This window comes from Pongo pygmaeus, chromosome 4 (assembly GCF_028885625.2).
Source record: "Pongo pygmaeus isolate AG05252 chromosome 4, NHGRI_mPonPyg2-v2.0_pri, whole genome shotgun sequence".
Taxonomy (NCBI): Eukaryota; Metazoa; Chordata; class Mammalia; order Primates; family Hominidae; genus Pongo; species Pongo pygmaeus.
Window position 1 is genome coordinate 151,948,307 of NC_072377.2, and position 14,382 is coordinate 151,962,688.

At 39.6% G+C, this 14,382-nt stretch overlaps 1 protein-coding gene across 1 annotated transcript in view; it reads left to right on the forward strand.

Annotated features, from left to right (window-relative positions):
- STK32A (serine/threonine kinase 32A) overlaps window positions 1–14,382 on the forward strand; it is a 153,120-nt gene that overhangs the window by 107,586 nt on the left and 31,152 nt on the right. Inside the window, exon 7 of the mRNA XM_054488342.2 lies at window positions 7,848–7,937. Coding sequence (XP_054344317.1) covers window positions 7,848–7,937 — 90 coding nt within the window. The remainder of the gene's footprint in view (window positions 1–7,847; window positions 7,938–14,382) is intronic.

Genomic DNA, 14,382 nt, shown 5'->3' on the forward strand with positions numbered 1-14,382 from the left:
GGGAACTTTATTACTTATGGCAGGTTATAGTACAACAATACACCCTTAAATCACATTGAATTTACCTAATGAGAAAATCATATTCTACTCAATTTTCTTCCACTACTATATTTCTTCAAGAAAACCATCACAACTTTTTAGTGTTAGTTGGCCTTAATATAACATGCAATCACCTATTTTTTATAATGATACAGAAGGCCTCAAGCTGAGAGCATTTGGCCAGTAATAGCATCTACCTAGATATTAATGACATTATTTTGTTCTCATCGCATCTACTTTTATGCATTCCTTCTTATAAAAGGCAAATTGGTTTTACATTTGCAAATTGGTTTTTACATTTACTTAATATCACAGAAGAATTCTTAAATTTTAGGGTCATTGTAAAGACTGACTTAATACATGTAAAGTACCTGATGCAGTGACTGTCACGAAGAAATCACTCAATAAAAGTCTAATATTGGTACAATTTTTATGAAGTGGTCATGGCTTTCTCCCCTTGAAAAGGAAGCTGGAACTGCTTCATCTTGTTTTATGCGGCTTTGTCTACGCTGCAACATAACTAGTATGTACCAATGTATCTCAGAAGAGATATCAAGTTTTGTTCAAAAATTTCAGTTTGAGAAAAATCACTTAAAGAAAACATAAAAAAGATAAAAGTATATGTGTTATCTAGATTTGTGATATAGGGATATGGCAATAATCAAGATGGTGATAAGTGAATGCTGAATTTCAAGAACTACTGATTATACCCTCTAGAATAAGCTTTTGCCCGTGGTGATTAAATGTGTACAATTTCTTCCTAATATTTATTTTTGTGTATATTTGGATTTATCAGAACATCAGGGAAGATCTGCAGGGCACGAAGACTGTATGTTATAAATGTTAACAGTGTCAGTAAGATCTTTGTTATGTCTTTAGAAGGCTGCTAGATGAGGAGAGTCCTAAATCTTAAAAGCTCCTTATTCAATTTTTACAAAAAGGATTTGCAAGTGGAACTGAAACTCCAAGTACCATCTATTGCTCATTATTTATTTACCTAGTTTTGAGCCTGATTTGCCTGATCCCACCTGTGCTCAGGGGGCTAAGAAACACTGGTAATGACCTCTAATTTCAAATCTCAGTGTCATTACTTATTTATGGACTGTCCAAAAAGATTTTTTCCACTTTCTTCCGATGCCTTATTTCTTCCTTTACTGCTTCTGACATTTGAAAACAGGGTCTCTGATTCTCAGAAATGTGAGCAATGGTGAGATTTAGCACGAAGGTGACTTTCTTTAAAATACCAGCTATCCAGAGCTAGGTACAGTGGCAGGTACCTATCCAGAGCTAGGTACAGTGGCAGGTATCAGCTACTTGGGAGGCTGAGGCAGGAGGATCCCTTGAGCCCAGGAGTTTGAATCCAGCCTGGGCAGCACAGAGAGACCCTGTTTCTTGTTGGGGGGATAAACAATTACCACTGGCTTCTCTTCTAGCCTATAGAGGCCACCTTTGTGCAACTTAGGGAGAAGTGCTCCCCCTGCCCACCACAGCTTCCTGACAGCACATGGCCCATCAAGGAGAACCCAAGTTAGGATTGAGTCCTCACTTGCTCCCTCAGCTGGGTGCCTTTGTGCATGATTTCTGCTGTTCCACCATTTATAGAGGCCTTAAATGAAGGCATATAGGTCCTATCAATCCAACACTTTCCCAGCTTTATCCTCCATTCAGAGAACAGTGTTTTCATCCTGGGTCTCATCCATGGCTTCATCCTATTTCTATCATTAAGGCATCCTGTTCTCCTTCAGTCAACTTCTTCCTCCTCCTCATTTTCTTGGTAACTTGGTCATTGCAGATGAGGAAAATCATGAAGAAATCAATTAATCTTCAAGTTTAACCACCCTTAGAGACTACCCTTGTGAAAGATTAATTGTGTAACAGTGTGGTTAAGAATGTGACTTCTGGAGCCAGATTGCCTTCATTCCAAACACACTTCACTCATTTCCTAGCCCTGAGAGCTTTGGCAAGTTGCCTAAACTTTGCGTTAGTTTTTCCAGGGATCAAAAGAATACTTACATCTTAGGGTCATTGTAAAGACTGACCTGATACGTGTAAAGTACTTGATGCAATGACTGTCACAAAGAAATCACTCAATAAAAGTCTAATATTAGTACAATTCTTCTGAGGTAGTCATGGCTTTCTTTCCTTGGAAAGGAAGCTGGGACTGCTTCATCTTGTTTTATGTTTCTTTGTCTATGCTGACACATACCTAATATGTACCAAATCTCTACCAGATAGAATCTGTAAAAGCTGTCTTTCCTCAATAATTATTTTGATTTCAGAAGTGATATACCAAATATTCTGCTTGTCTACTTGTTAGATCTTGTGTTTAAACCATTTTGTTTATCCCTTCATCCTCAGGTAACTACACTTTCCGTGTACATTCTGCTGTCTTTCATGTGTGCAGGGGGCAAGGGTGCAGTCATGACATTTTATTCTTGGTGGAGCTGAGGCTCTGTTGCCTACAGAATACAAGCCATCATTCCAGTGTGCCGGAGAGAGAGTCTCAGTCTGCCCCTATTATCTGGTGTCTTATTTACAATGACTGCTGTCATTCTCAAGGCTTTTTTAAAATTTGGTCAGTGAATTAAAAAGAGGCTTTTCTGTATTATATTCCTACCCTGAACTCAACTGGAAAATCAATTGCTTTGGGAAGGATTGTGTACGAATGGTACAGAAGTTTGCAAACAAAAAAGACTGAGAGCCATTTTCTAAACATTGCCTTAGGGATCTCTTTCTGGAGATAATTTTTTTGAAGTTATTTACTTTGTTTGTTCAGATTCTGAAAAAGTAGGACTCTCAGACATTACTCAAGGAACATAACTAACCACTTTTCAATGAATAAATTCCTGTTGTTCACCTCTCCCCAGCTCATTATGTAGAGCTGATCTTGTGAGAATCAGCTGAACCACAAATCAATGCCTGCCTTTTAGAGTGTCTGCTGGTGTGACTTTCCATGTGGAGTTCATATTTGAAGACCTCATTTGCCTTCTCCATCTCCATTTATAATATTTCATCCCTGATGGGCTGTCACATGGGCCTCTTATGTGGAAACTGTAGCCACTGTGAAGGGTAACCACCTGTCTCTCTGGTGCCCCCTATGTGCATCCCTACAAGGGAGCTGTGTATCACAGCATGCTGCTTACATTTTAATGCAGCACGATTCAGTAACAGGCAGAAACTTTTATTCTTACTGACTCATATTCTTTATATTCATCTGAAAAGATTGACATTTAAAGGAGCCAATTGTAAAATGGGAAATCCACTGTGTGAATAAATATTTCTTGTACATCAGAATTTGCCTTAAAAAATGTTTTTAACTTAGAGCACATCTGTACTGTTCTCCCCAAATGTCCCATTTACTAGTTCAGAGCAAGATGGCATTAGGTCTTGGGCGACTCCTGACCCACTATCCTAATGTATATTTTCATTTCCTACCAATTTAAGTACCCCATCCAATTCTATCAATTCCATAGTATCTAAAATTCTTGTATTTTTCTTATTCAGGAAATGCTACAACTAGAGGAACAGTAATGTCTGCCTGACATATCAGAGAAAATGAAAATTATGTCATCATCTGTCACTTAGGTTTCTTAATACCATCCTGTTACAAGGAATAGAGGCAAAAACTCAGTGTAGGAGGTGAGAAAAAACTGAGGCTGCCATCTTAACAGCCTTTTCATTTCAGAGTCTCAAAATGTACCAAAAGATCAAGTGGACAGTGTCCTTTTAAAACAACATACAGTGTAGAATACAGTAACTTATCCCCATTTAATCACTCCCTAGGTAGTACCTAGGGATATGCATTTTCAGCAAGCATCTCAGAAAAATGTGGGACACATATTCTAAACACCTGCAAGTAGGAGAGACTTAAAAGTTGGGAGCAGTGCCAACCGATTGGTTATGGTGCCCTAGAGCACTGCATTGATGACAGAGATCCTCAGGCTGTGCACAGGAGCAGTAAGAAAGAGTGTAAATGATGACAACAATGATGGCTGAATTCAATGGCATCATAAGATGAATTCAGATTTTTTATATGATCCTCTGACCCAAGCAACAGAGGCAAAAAGAAAAGGCAGAAACCCTCTCCTAGAGTGGTAAATTAGGAAGTTCTGAGGCTTGCACCTGAAAAACTTTTCACTGAAGTAGTGATTCTCAACTGGGAGTAATTTTGCTCTACTGCTTCTCCCTGCAGGGGACATTTGTTAATTTCTGGAGACATTTTTGATATCAGGATTCCAGCCAGAGTTGGGAGGTGGTATCAGCAGCTAGTGGGTAGAGGCCGGGATGCTAGCATGCATCCTGCAATGCACAGGACAGTTCGCACTATAAAAAATTATCAGGTCCAATATTTCAATGGTGCTGAGGTTGAGAAACTCTGCTCTAAGGCTCACTTAAGGCCTGGGCTAATGAAAAAAGCCAGAGAAGTCCTTCATTCCCAAGGCAATTCCTGTGTTCTATCAATCAGCAGGAGACGGAACCATTTTCTGTGATCCAGCAGTCAAATTTCATTTTCAAAACACAGAAGGGAACCTGGCAGATAGGTCACCATGGTAAGGAGAAGTGAGGCATGGCTGTAGCCGGACCTGGGACTAAGGCTTAGGGCCAGGACTCTGTGAAGTTCTGCCTTCATTGTTTAGCTCAGGAGCACCAGGCCAGAAGATCCAGTAGAACCTGACCCTCAAATAATTTCTCCCTGTCCTTAAATAGGCATCCTGGAAGTGGACTAGAACTCTGAGCCAATCAGAAATTAACTGTTTTAGGTTATTCAGTTCTTTGATCTTCTGATACAGCACACAAAGTTTTTGGTAGATTCATAGCCTGACAAAGGGATTCTAGACAAAATTCTAGGTCTTAACTCTAGCTCTGTAACTTTTGAGTCTTTTGAACCTAGCCATAAATGACTCATATATAAAATAGGGCCTACCTCACTAGGCTAAAGGAGAAACTTTGTGCAACAACATTTTGAAAACTGAATCAATCACGCAAGTGTAAACAACATTTAAAAGGAAAATATTCAACATTCTTTCAACTGACGTGTAATGAGTACTCACCAGAGTCGGGATGTTCTGCTAAGCCAGGGCCTCTTTTAAAACTGTAATCTCAAACTTTATTAGGTCTCATAATCACCTGGAAGGCTTATTTAAATATTGGCGCCCAACCCACAGAGTTTCTGATTTGATATAATAGAGTTGAGCGGGGAGGGGCTTAAGAATTTGCATATCTAACAAGTTCCCAGGTGATGCTGATACTGCTGGTCTGGGCACTACATTGTAGGAACCAATTGGCTCTAAAACCTTCTCTACCTTCCACTTCTACCTGAGCATAGATAATCTTGTAGCTGAGCCAGCCTGGAAAATCGATTCAGACTAAAGTAGACAGTTGCATGTCTGGCTGCTCATCTGAATCACCTGTGGAATTTGTTGTTTTTAATACAGATACCTGGCTCTCCTACAAGTCCCACTGAATTGGAATTTTAGGAAACCGAAGCCCAGGCACATGTATTTTGCAAAACTACACTGAAGTTTCTGATAATGACAGATATCAGCAATTAAACACTTACTTCTTGCCAAATGCTGTGCTAAGTCTCCCATAATCGTTATTTCATTTCATATTTCCAATAACTTCTTGAGAAGACTATGATTATCTTTCCAACTTTACAGAGAGGATAAGTGACGTTTTCAAGGTAACACAGCTAGTTAGTGGTAGAAACTAGACTTGAAGCCAAGCAGTCTGACTCCAAGAAACAGGCTGTTTGCCACAGTCTCCAGACTCACCTGATTTGTATTAAACTTTGTGAATCACTGGTCCAACACTATGAGCAGGACCCATGGGGAGACAGAGAAAAAGAAAAAATGGAGACAACCTATGCTATGATAGAAGAAGTTATTGAAATTAGGCATTGGTGCCACTCCGGCAAGAATACTTTTAACTAGATGAGCGCTACCTTTACTCTACTGAAATATCATCACATAAACAAAGCCAAAACACTTTCTGCACAAAATAAAATCCTGGTGATAAAGGCAGCGGGATTTATGTTTAGCAGCAGGCTGGATACTATCAGGGAGCAGACAATGAAGTTTGATACAGGGAGTGTGGACTGTGGGCCCTGGAAGAATCTGATGACATGCCCTCCAATCACAGCTGTATCTCATCAAAACCACAGACACATGTAAATGGAAATGCCAACACTTCAAGATTCTCTGAAAGCAGATGACTGTCATGCCAACAGCTAACACAATAGGCTTGTCTCCCTGAGCTTTTGGCACGGCCCTTTTGTTCCCTTTAGCTGTAAATGCAGGGACCCTAGAGCACCTCATAGAGTGTGTTCCCTGCAACATATAAGTATTAGACCCACACTATATTGCTTTGAGTGTTAAAGCTGAGAGAGACCCTAGAGATCATTTAGTCTGCCCCTTCTTTTTTTATATAAAGGAAAATTTAGATCCACCTTGGAAAAGGACTTAAAGTCTACTATGTGTTAGAGGCAGAGTTCAAGGTAAAACCCAGGCCTCCTTGGCTCCCAGTCTAGTGCTCTTTGTAGAATCCCTTTAAAAATGAAGTTGATTGGCTAGGCGCAGTGGCTCACGCCTGTAATCCCAACACTTTCAGAGGCCAAGGCAAGCAGATCACGAGGTCAGGAGATCGTAGAACACCCTGACCAACATGGTGAAATCCCATCTCTACTAAAAATACAAAAATTAGCTGAGCATTGTTGTGCATGCCTGTAATCCCAGCTACTCGGGTGGCTGAGGCAGGAGAATCACTTGAACCCGGGAGGCGGAGATTGCAGTGAGCTGAAAGCACACCATGACACTCCAGCCTGGCAACAGAGTGAGACTCCATCTCAAAAAAAAAAAAAAATTAAATTAATAAAAGAAACTAAAGTTGATCCCCTCCCCCTACCTGCCGCCCCCCACTATCCCTTGATAACAGTTATTTTGTTGGGGACTGATGAGGCCAACCTGAACTATCAGACAAAAATATGTACAAAAATATTTTAGAAAAACTTGGAGAAAAAGGATACTTTCTTGGCTAGGAAATAAATATTCGTATCCATATTCATGCCAGTTTTGTAGTAATAATATTTGCCTCTTACTTTTCGTTTCTTTTTTTTTTCTTTTTTGAGATAGAGTCTCACTCTGTCACCCAGGCTGGAGTGCAGCGGTGTGATCTCGGCTCACTGCAACCTCTGCCTCCCAGGTTCAAGTGATTCTCCTGCCTCAGCCTCCCAAGTAGCTGGGATTACAGGCACCCACCACCACGCCCAGCTAATTTTTTATTTTTTATTTTTAGTAGAGACGGGGTTTCCCATTTTGGCCAGGCTGGTCTCGAACTCCTGACCTCAAGTGATCCGCCCACCTCAGCCTTCCAAAGTGCTAGAATTACAGGGGTGAGCCACCACGCCCAGCCTATTTGCCTCTTTAAAAAAAAATAACCCCATAAGGGATGTTTGGAAACGTGATACTTTGAGTATATCTTGGCTGACTCCTTCATAGTACTCATAGGCTAAAGTAACTTAAAATGTCACCAACAGACAAAAGATGCCTAACTAGAATTACCTGACCACAAATTCTTAGCTACTAAGGGTAAAACTTTCTGAGGCTGAATTACAGGCTTACAATCAGAGGCTAATCATTGCATATCATGAAATGGAGAATTGTTGGTTTAAGACCATGTTGTCCTTGAGGATGGACTGCAACTGGCCTACAAGAATTAACAGACTAATTGGGTGTTTTCAGTTAGAAGCATGATTGTGCCACTGGGTTGAATGGGACTTAACTTTCTGTGTGGTTCTTCTCTCTCTGCAGGGCACGTGCACATCACAGATTTCAACATTGCTGCAATGCTGCCCAGGGAGACACAGATTACCACCATGGCTGGCACCAAGCCTTACATGGGTATGGGTTTCATGAGTGTCTTTTTTTTTCTTTCCTGTAAATACCATTTATGACAGGTGGAATCATCTGTGGGGATTTGCAGCTAGAACTGGTAAGTTCCTCTCTGACTTTACCTGTGGAGCTTCTGATTTCATGGGTCTTCTCCACTAGCAAGCACCCAAGATGACTTTGATAGAAAAGGACCATTTATTACATTTTGAAAACTTGTTTCATGAGTCAAGGAAGACCATTTGTACCCGCTTCCTAACAAAAATATTAACTAATTCAATAAATACCTACTAACTGTCTCTGTGTGCTTAGCACTGTTTCAGATGCCGGTGACCCTGTAGAAAGCAACACAGACAAGGTCTTCAGCTCTTGGAGCTTACATTCTAGTGGGAGCAGATTTATAAAAAAAGAACCAAACAAGGCCGGGCACGGTGGCTAACGCCTGTAATCCCAGCACTTTGGGAGGCCAAGGTGGGCAGATCATGAGGTCAAGAGATTGAGACCATCCTGGCCAACATGGTGAAACCCCGTCTCTACTAAAAATACAAAAATTAGCTAGGTGTGGTAGCACGCGCCTGTACTCCCAGCTACTCGGGAGGCTAAGGAAGGAGAATCGCTTGAATCTGGGAGGTGGAGGTTGCAGTGAGTCGAGACCGCGCCATTGCACTCCAGCCTGGCGACAGAGCGAGATTTTGTCTCAAAACAAACAAACAAAGAAACAAACAAAGAAGTAGGAAACAGTAATAAGCAAAATGGTAATAAGTGGCAAAGTATTATTTTAACCATTATTTACATAATACTGCATTACATACATAGAGCTATAAACTTTACAAAACACATTCCCAGCTATAATTTTAGATTGACTTTTAGTGCCACAACAATCCCATGAATTCTTCTGTTTAAAGATAAGGAAATTCTGAAGCTGGATGGTGGCATGCATCTGTGGTCCCAGCTGCTTTGGAAGCCAAGGCAGGAGGATTGCTCGAGTCCAGGAGTTGGAGGCTGCAGTGAGCTATGATCACGCCACTGTACTCCAGCCTGGGTGATAAAGTGAGACTCTGTCTCTAAAAACAAATAAATTATTTTTAAAAATAAATAAAGGTGAGGAAATTCTGCCTCAGAAAGTTTAAATGTCTTTGCATTATTTTGTGTGTAGCGAGGTGAGGAACTGGTTTTTGCCTTGACAATTCAGCATTTACTAAGGGGTGACCAAAAAGATAGTGTTAGATGCAAAATTGTCAGTTGGTTTCACGTATAGTCGTGGTAACAAATCAATTACAAAAACTCTAAGTTCACCTGTTGGGAGCAGCCATCTCCATATAGACACCAGAACTAGTTTTTAGCAGAACTAGCTTTACTTCCTGTCCAGCCTCAACAATGCAAGGAGAGAGCTAGTGTCCTTGAGTGGGCACACAGTATTCAGAAAGAGGGAGTTCTCCCTCCCTTCTCCCTGTGGTTGCTCCTGAGGCAAGTGAGTCAGATCTCAAGAGAATTATCTGTAAACTCTTAGAGTGACTGCAAGAAAAGATACCTGGAGTTTCATTCTTGGTTAGATATCTGTGTAGTTACTGGACTTGCTGACTGGTCCTGGAGTTAACACAGCCTGGTTGGCCATGGAACTTTGATGAGTTTGGGGGCTAGTCTTTCTGGGGATCATAGCAGCAGGAGACAGGTATGCAGTGAATGTGACTGTGTTGGGGAGAAGGGAGGTGGATTAGCTACAGGCTGTGATGCATCTTCACATGGGACCCTCCGATGACCAGGAGTATAGCCTGGAAGGGAGGGAAGCGCCTGTCAGTGTGACTTCCTGAAAACACCACAAGTCCCAATAGAGCTCAACATATCAGAATCACTGAGAGTGGAGTCTAGGCATAGGGTGGTTTAAAGCTCTTAGCGTAATTCCTCTGTGTAGCTAGGATTCACAACTTCCACCACAGACCCCTAAAGAGAGATTACTCTGCAGGGGTAGCACATGTGTGAGTACCCCTCTGCCTCGACTACCCTCCTTTCATGTCCTAAAACAAATAGTGCTTTCTAGGAAAAGATAGAAGGACGTGTGTGAGAGCCAGATCAATCCTCCACCCCCATACCGGGGTGGCTGAAACCAGCCCAGCGTGGTGGGTGAAGGAGCTTTGAATCAGATATGAGAATAGTTTTAAAATTCACAGAACTGAATTGTAAAGCATCTAAAGTAAATGTAATAAGCAAATAGGACTAAAACTTATTAGGCAACAGACAGAGCTATCATTAGGCGAGCTCCTTATCCAGCAAAAACAGGAAGTTAGACACTGCAATGTTGCTGTCAGATGATAGAAGACTAAAAACTACTCATGCTTGGCGGGGCGCGGTGGCTCACACCTGTAATCCCAGCACTTTGGGAGACCGAGGTAGGCGGATCACGAGGTCAAGAGATCGAGACCAGCCTGGCCAATATGGTGAAACCCCATCTGTACTAAAAATACAAAAATTAGCTGGGTATGGTGGCGTGCATCTGTAGTCACAGCTACTCGGGAGGCTGAGGCAGGAGAATCACTTGAACCCAAAAGGCAGAGGTTGCAGTGAGCCGAGATTGCGTCACTGCACTCCAGCCTGGTGACAGAGTGAGACTCCATCTCAAAAGAAGAAACAAACAACAACAACAACAAAAAAACTACTCATGCTTTACCCTAATTAGTTAAGATGCTTAAAGCAGGTGATGTAGTGATGTTGCTGTTTAAACTGGTGGGATTAAGTCAGGGGTGGAATGAATTGTTTCAGCTAGATATGGTCAGAGTAATTCAAAGGTAAAATATTTCAACTTGAAATCAAGGACAAGAGCAATGCCATTTTCTTTTAATATTTCATTCTCTTCCCCCATGTAACTAGAGAGAGAGAGAGAGAGGAAAAGAGAACCCCCTACATGCAGAGCCACCTCACTTTCCAACAGAAATCTTCTATGAGAAAAAAAAAATGAGCCTTATTTTCTATGATATTTGAACAACTGCAAATTTCATGGCTTTCAATTACCAGTGGGGGGAATAAATCTCTTTTGTCACTTCTAAAATAATGGACATATATAATTCAGCCTATTTTCTGCCTAAAACCTGTGGTACTCAAATGATAGAAAAGCATATCCAAGCCTGCTGCTCTGATGAGTTTATTCTCCAGGTTTCCTGGGTTTCCATATTAAGGGCTATTTTCTTGGAGCCAAATCAGAAAATGTGCATCTGGGTTTCCAGGGTTGGTTTCCATGGTGAGAGAAGTACAGGGAGGCCACCTTTCTTTCCTCTCCCTGGTGGTTTTAAGTACAATACCTGTATAATGTAATTTTTTCAATGTTGGCATTTCTAGTTTTCTCACAAGATAGAACTGGGAAATTGGAACCTAGGAAAAATTCTGTGCACTTTCCACTTTTACCCTTGTAATTAACAATGACTAATATTTCTTGAAATCTTTCCGCAGACCAGACAAGGTGTTAAATGTTTTACATTCATTTATTCGTTTATTTTTCTCAGCAGCCCTATGGGGCAGACTATACTTATCACTACCTTATAATGAGAAAAATCAGAAGCTAAATAATTTGGCCAAGATCACATGGCTAATAATTGAAAAGTCTAGATTTAAATCAAGCTCTGTCTGATTTCAGAAATCAAGCTTTTTCTTAAAAGAAGATTAGCGAGAAATAAAAATACATATTTGTAAATATTTTTATCTGTGGTTTTTAAATGGTTCTAAGTCAACTTAGTTAGGCTAACATATTGGAAATGTTTCTTGCCTTATTCCAAAATGATTATGTGATTGCCACACTCCTCCTTTTGGACAGGAGTCTTTCCCAGAGGTATTGTGGGTAGAAGTCTGCTGTCTCTTTTTAAAAATTATGCTCCCAGTGATTTGGTAAAATCTACCAAATCTATCAGCACCCATTTTATAATGCTTCCATTGGATACTAAGTAGCAATTCACCAGAAAGAACAAAAAGAATTCTAAAAAGAAAGAAAACTAACCAAAATACTGAATGAAGATTGGAGAAATATTCATCTACTAATACAAGATGCTGAGCATATTTTAAATCAGTTCGATAGCTCTGTAAATAGTAAGACAGTATGCCAGTTCTTCACCACCTTCCATCCAGCAAGGAAGTTTTGCTTTTTACAATTTATTGTCTTCTACCTCTATGCTCCCTCTGGTCCCTCCGTTATTCCTTCTTTCTTCTCCTTTGTCTGTGTGAATATCATCCAGATTACTTAGAGTTAACCAATTAAAATATTCTCGGCCGGGCTCGGTGGCTCACCCTGTAATCCCAGCACTTTGGGAGGCCGAGGCGGGCGGATCACGAGGTCAGGAAATCGAGATCATCTTGGCTAACACGGTGAAACCCCGTCTCTACTAAAAAAATACACAAAAAAATTAGCCAGGCGTGGTGGCCGTCGCCTGTAGTTCCAGCTACTCGGGAGGCTGAGGCAGGAGAATGGCGTGAACCCTGGAGGCGGAGCTCGCAGTGAGCAGAGATCGCGCTACTGCACTCCAGCCTGGGAGACAGAGCGAGACTCCGTCTCAAAAAAAATAAAATAAATAAAATAAAAAGCAAAAATAAAAATAAAACATTCTCCTCCAAATTATATATATATGTATATGTATGTGTATATGTGTGTGTGTATATATATATATATATAATAAGTTCACTATGGACTAGTAAGCAAAAGGAAAGTAAATTAATCCCTTTGCCAGTAGATATTTATGGTTTATTTCCAGACATTTTTTCCTAAGCACAAACACATACTGTTTACATTTTTAAAATATTCGATCATGCTAAATGTAACCCAAATTTTCATTTTATAATGTAACAATAATGATAGCATCATATAGTGAACATTTATTGTTCCAAGCACTTTGCTAAGTTTTTAACATTTATTATTAAACTCTCAATCCCATAAAATAGGTTTTACTATTGTTTAGATTTTATAAGTTAAAAAAAATTAGGCCCAGAGAGAGAGAAAGTGATGTGATCATAATCACACAGCCAGTGATTGGCAGAGCATGAAATTAAACCCAAGTCTAGAAACATGCAGTGCCTGAGACATGGACGATGATGTGACAATGATGAAGGTAGAATGGCTGACATTGCTAAGCTCTTCCTAAATGTTAAGCACTGTTCTAACTGCATGCATTACGTCATTTAAACTAAAAACAGTTCTGTGAGGCCAGTACTATCATTACAGTTTTATTATAGCATAATATATTAACATATAATTATTGTAGTATATTGTATATATAGTACTATTGTTATAGTATATATTGTTCTCACTCCAGAAATTAGCAGACTGAAAGGTTAAGAAACTTGTTGACTGTGAAGCTGGAGACAGTCGTAGGGGTCTGATGCCAGAGCCCTAACTCTTAACATGCTGCAATAGTGTCCCTTTGTTCATGTCAAGAAACATGCCTCTGCTAAAATAGAAACCCACTTCTCTTAATCAATTTTTTATTGTTGAATGTTAGGTTGTTTCTCATTTTGAAATACAGATAGAGCATCCCAAATCCAAAAATCCCAAATCCAAAATGCTCCAAAATCCAAAACATTTTGAATGCCAACATGACACTCAAAGGAAATGCTCATTGGAGTATTTTGGATTGATTTGGGGATTTGGGATGGTCAACCAGTATAGTGCAAATATTTCAAAATCTGAAAAAAAAAAATTGAAATGCGGAACACTTCTGGTCCCAAGTATTTCAGATAGTGGATACTCAACTTGTACATTTAAATTTGTAGTAAAAATCCTGTTAGCAGAATTATGTCCTGGAACTTAGTTATTTCTTAGCGATAAATTTTCATTCAATAATAATAGTGTATTCTCTTACCGAAAATCACTCATAGAAAATTTTTTGTTCTCCCCACAGAAAACGGTAATGTGGGTAATGTGAGGTAAGGCACATGTTAATTAGCTCTATTCAGCCATTCTACAATGTATTTATTTCAAAACATAGTGTCATATACAATATATGCAATTTTTACTGCTTAATTAAAATTAATTAATTTGATTAATTAAAACAGCAAAAGAATTTCTGGTCAAAGGCTTTACATGTTAACAGATTTCTGTTCTGAAAATTCATATTAATTTGTACTTGCTCTGGAAGTGTCTGAAGATATTCATTTCCCTGCATTCTCATCAGGGCTACACTATCAATATCTTTAATTGTCCCAAAAAAGATAAGTAAAAATGATATGACATTATGATATCACCACAGTATTTCTTTGACTTCTTTTGTCAATTGCCTGTTCAAATTCTTTGCTCATTTTCTATTAAGGTGCTAATACTTTTATCCTATTCCAATAGTTCTTATTGATTATATAAATAATTCTTGCCTTTTATGTATTTGGAATGTGAAATCCTAGTGTATCATATTTGTTGTACATTTCATTACAAATATAATTTCTCATTTTTTAATTTGTTGCTGTTTTATGGCTTAGTTTTGACATGAAA